Source organism: Scylla paramamosain, chromosome 11 (assembly GCF_035594125.1).
Source record: "Scylla paramamosain isolate STU-SP2022 chromosome 11, ASM3559412v1, whole genome shotgun sequence".
Taxonomy (NCBI): Eukaryota; Metazoa; Arthropoda; class Malacostraca; order Decapoda; family Portunidae; genus Scylla; species Scylla paramamosain.
Window position 1 is genome coordinate 29,138,523 of NC_087161.1, and position 5,000 is coordinate 29,143,522.

Here is a 5,000-nt window from a genome sequence, read left to right on the forward strand (position 1 = left end):
CCCATATCTATCTCTATTTGATCTTCCTTTGTATTCCCCATGTGCTTCTGACGCCTTCACCCCACCCCGGCCCCCAAGGATGTGCGAGGGGGAGAAGAGGAAGCTTGTCATCCCCTCGGACCTCGGCTATGGAGCTTCAGGGGCGCCTCCAAAGATACCTCCCCACACCACGCTGGTCTTTGAGGTGGAACTTGTCAAGATAGAGAGGAAAGAGGAGCTTTGAGGCTAATCTAGGGTGCGTGCAGGTGTGTGCGGGTGTGTGCAGGTGTTTGTGGGTGTCTGGTGGAGTGTGTGTGTCTGTGTGTCTGTCTGTGTGATTTTTCCCTTTCTGTAGAGATTAACGGTATCTGTGTGTGTTTGTGTGTGTCTGTGGAGTTTTAAGGGTGTCTAGAGAGTACTTAAAGGCTCCCTCACCCTTAACAAGTCTAGGGGTGTGTGTGTGTGTGTGTGTGTGTGTGTGTGTTTATGGCTGGGAGAGGTCTTCAGTGTGTGTGTGTGTGTTTGTCTGTAAGGGTGACCAGCATAGCCAAGAGACTGCAAGGGTGTTGGAGAATGGTCAGGAAAAATTTTAAGGGTGTTTCTTTGTCACCCTGTTCAGTTTAAGGGTGTTTAATATGGTCAGGGAAAATTTTAAGGGTGTTTTTTGTCATCCTGTTCAGTTTAAGGGTGTTTAATATGGTCAGGAAAAATTTTAAGGGTGTTGCTCATTACCCTGTTCAGTTTAAGGGTGTTTAATATGGCCAGGAAAAATTTTAAGGGTGTTTTTTGTCACCCTGTTCAGTTTAAGGGTGTTTAATATGGCCAGAAAAAAATTTTAAGGGTGTTTTTTGTCACCCTGTTCAGTTTTAGGGTGTTTAAAATGGTCAGAAATGTTTAAAGGGTGTTTTTTTGTCACCCTGTACAGTTTAGGGGTGTTTAATATGGCCAGGAAAAATTCTAAGGGTGTTGCTCATTACCCTGTTCAGTTTAAGGGTGTTTAATATGGCCAGGAAAAATTTTAAGGGTGTTTTTGTCACCCTGTTCAGTTTAAGGGTGTTCAAAATGGTCAGAAATGTTTAAAGGGTGTTTTTTGGTCTCCCTTTTCAGTTTAAGAATATTTAATATGGTCAGGGAAAATTTTAAGGGTGTTTTTTGTCACCTTGTATACTTTTTAAGTGTGTGGGGGGAGTGCTAGCTGTAAGGGTGTGTGTTGTCACCCTGGCTGAGTCTTAAGGGTGTTTGTTAAGCCACCCTGTTTGATTAGTGTTAGTGTGTGTGTGTGTACCTGCATGTCTCACCCCAATACTTGTAATCATATTCTTTATAAATAAATTTTGTGTGTGTGTGTGTGTGTGTCAGGAACACACACACACACACACAAGAATGAGAGAGAGAGAGAGAGAGAGAGAGAGAGAGAGAGAGAGAGAGAGAGAGAGAGAGAGAGAGAGAGAGAGAGAGAGAATAACCACATCTACTACTACTACTATTTGAAACAATAGATATACAAATAGTCTTATTAATAGTCAAGACATACACACACACAGGTGCGTGTACACAAATATTACTACAGCTCATGGCAGTGTGTGGGTGTAGTAGGACAGACACAATCAAGTTGACAAGTATTGAGATAATTATCAAATATATATTATTATTATTATTATTATTATTATTATTATTATTATTATTATTATTACTTTTTTTTTATCATTGTTATGTCTAGGGTTTAAGTCAGTCTCTCTCTCTCTCTCTCTCTCTCTCTCTCTCTCTCTCTCTCTCTCTCTCTCTCTCTCTCTCTCTCTGTCTCTCTCTCTCTGTGTGTGTGTGTGTGTGTGTGTGTGTGTGTGTGTGTGTGTGTGTGTGTGTGTGTGTGTGTGTTTTTGAGTGCAATAAAAAGTCGTACATTACATATATATAGACACACACACACACACACACACACACACAGTATAATTAAGCTTATCTTTATACATACAGAATACTGGTCATGATCTTTATAAACTTAACCTACACACACACACACACACATACGAAACTATTACTTGTAGAGAGAGAGAGAGAGAGAGAGAGAGAGAGAGACTGTGTGTGTGTGTGTGTGTGTGTTGATCTATTCTTTATTTCAAGTTGTCTTAGTAAAATATTTCAAGTTGTATCAATATTGTCAAAAAAAAATTGAATAATTAAAATATGTTGTTGTTTTGTATGAATTTGTCAAAGAAAATAAATAAATAAAATAAATTCATTAAACTGAAGACCACAAATGTACTTAAGCTGAATGATAAGAGGCAAATGATTATGAAGAAATTAAAAAAAGTGAGGAAAATTATGAAAAAAGACAAATATACATTAAAAAACTGTGTGTGTGTGTGCAAAATATTCCGAAAAAAATGGAAAAAAAAATGAAAATTATGAAAAAAACAAACAAATATACTTAAAAAAAACTTTGTGTGCAAAAGATTCCGAAAAAATGAAAAAAAAGGAAAATTATAAAAAAAAAACAAACATACTTAAAAAGAAACCTTTGTGTGTGTGTGTGTGTGTGAAGAAATAAACTTTGATAATCTTAATGAAAATATCAGTGTTTTTTTCCTGTTTAGTTTAAGAGGTGAAAATAATTGTAGCTTTAAATTGGATATTTCTCATTCATTCATTTGATTGTTTGTTCTGAGCCTATAGAGGAAAACTTAGGCCTATACAGGATGGGGGAAAAGGCTAGACAAGAGAGAAATTATGCACACACACACACACACACACATACAAACAAACTGCTAGCCTCTCTCTCTCTCTCTCTCTCTCTCTCTCTCTCTCTCTCTCTCTCTCACACACACACACACACACACACAAGGAGGGAAAGCAGCCATATGTAAAAATTTATGTTTTAATTGTCTTTAAGTTTAGATCAAGTTGGGAGAGAAATAAATAAACTTAATGCTTACTGGAAATGTAAAACACAAACACACACACACACACACACACACACACACACATTCTGTTTATGTTTTGTAATGTTCTGAAGTGAATGACGCTCAAATATTAGCCATAGGAGGTAGATTAGTTTATTTGTTTTGTGTGGAGTTTTGAGGGTTTTGCAGTGGTTTGGATTTTATTGAAGGAAATGAGTCGCTGTGTAGGAGTTTCTGCTATGGAATTCCTCTGATGACCGTCCTTCTTCCGACTAAAAATGAATAATTACGATACTTTCCCTAGCCATTCAATGTGTGCAGTGGCTGAGTGGAGGGAGGATGTTGTCTTGCCCTCACTACAGTACTCGTTAGCAAGTTACTTCGCGCTTCGTTATCCCAGCCACCGCAAGCCCCATTAGTTGTCTAAGTGTTCTGGTCTCCCTGTCACTCATCAACAGAATCACGGCCTTTGGTGAACACACTGGCATTGCTAATAAGATAGGAAGCTGCCACGCGTGATTTGGGAAATAGAATGTGATGTGATGTATTCGATATTAGCTACTGTTTTTGTTTTGTAATGCAGTTTAGTACAGAGCAGAAAGTCGTGTTACCAAATGGTCCAGCGTCTTATTTTAACTTTTATAAATTTCTAGAGATCTATTTAGGTTTTCAGAGGTATTTTCGTGACTCTAGGAAAAAAAATCCAGCTCTACGTGTTTCTTATGTAATTCAACTTATTACACAACAGGAATCCGTGTTATCATATCTTCCCGCGTCTTATCTGAACTTTTATCATGTTCTGGTCTGTCATTTAGGTTTTCAAAGGCATTTTCATGACTAGCACAAAAATCCATCTATTCTTGTTTGTTCTGTAATTTTTATATAACAGAAGAGAAACTCGTATCCTCAAACGATCTGGCGTCTTATCTTTCTTAATTTTTATCAGGTTCTAGTAGAAATTATGTACGTTTTTATGTTTCTGGGTAAAAAAGAAAAAAATCTATCTTCCCTGTTTATTCTGTAATTCATTTAACTACAGCAGAACAAGAACAACATGCTAAAACATTCCGGTTGCGTTGCGGGAAGTTTTGTGGAGCAGAGTTGTGAAATGTCTGCTGCTGAATTACTGACGTGTCCTTAAGCTTCACCTATATTGTAATAGCACGTTTTTCTTGATTTCTGTCCTGGTGTCCTGGTGAACTGTGTGTATGGTGTCTTATATAGGGAACAGTGAGAAAGGACCTTCACTCCTTTCCCTGTGGTTCAGTGGCTGATGTCTCTTCTTATTTTTTTCTTCTCCCTCGTCACTCGGTCAAGGAAACAGAGTCGCCCCCTTTAAAAGATAAAACCCCTCTGTAACCTGGCTTTGGTCTGTATGACATCAAATCGCTCCACTCCCTCCCTTATCCACTCTTTAAATTCCCTTATACTCTTTACCCAATCTTAATAACCCTAGGAACACTTCAGCAATATAATATCTGAAGAGTCTTCTCTGGAATCAACTCAGACAGGTTGGAATTACTTGAATCGCGCTGACACACCTTCTCCTCACACTCCGTCTCTTAAACGTCCTTTAAATTCCCCTATACTCTTTACCCAAGCTTATTAACCCCACAGATACTTTCTTACTACAATATCTTAAGTCTAATACGTAATCATATCAGAGGCTGGAATTGTTTGAATTTCGCGCGAAAACATCCGCTCTTCAAACCATCTAAATTGTGTTATACTCCTTATCCAAGCCTACTAACCCTAGGAACACTTCAGAACTACAATATCTTAATAGTATAGTGCGGAATCATGCCTTTACAAGCTTCAGTTACGCTCTAATAAACTCCTTTCAATAGCGAGAAAATATGAGCTGTCAAGTGAATGGCATCTACCATCACCATGACAACGGGTCGTGAATAGCCAATCCCAGCCCGCCATTTCATCCGGGACCTCAAGATGACCACACTGATACAATATAGTTTAATTTCCAGCCAAGATCAGAGTTAACCGAGACATATATGGTGGATAAAAAGCTCTTAAAAATATGGGTGTTCCGAGGAAAGTATACCACTAGGGAATGTGGGTTACATTAGTAATGGAGGAATATTTTGACAGCAGACGAAACTAAAG

General features: G+C 38.2%; 1 protein-coding gene across 1 annotated transcript in view; it reads left to right on the forward strand.

Moving 5' to 3' along the window:
• The window catches only part of LOC135104648 (uncharacterized), a 2,634-nt gene extending 2,411 nt beyond the window's left edge, over positions 1-223 (forward strand). The window contains exon 4 of the mRNA XM_064012180.1: positions 79-223. Within this exon, the coding sequence (XP_063868250.1) occupies positions 79-223 (145 nt within the window). The remainder of the gene's footprint in view (positions 1-78) is intronic.
• The last annotated feature ends 4,777 nt before the right edge of the window (positions 224-5,000 follow it).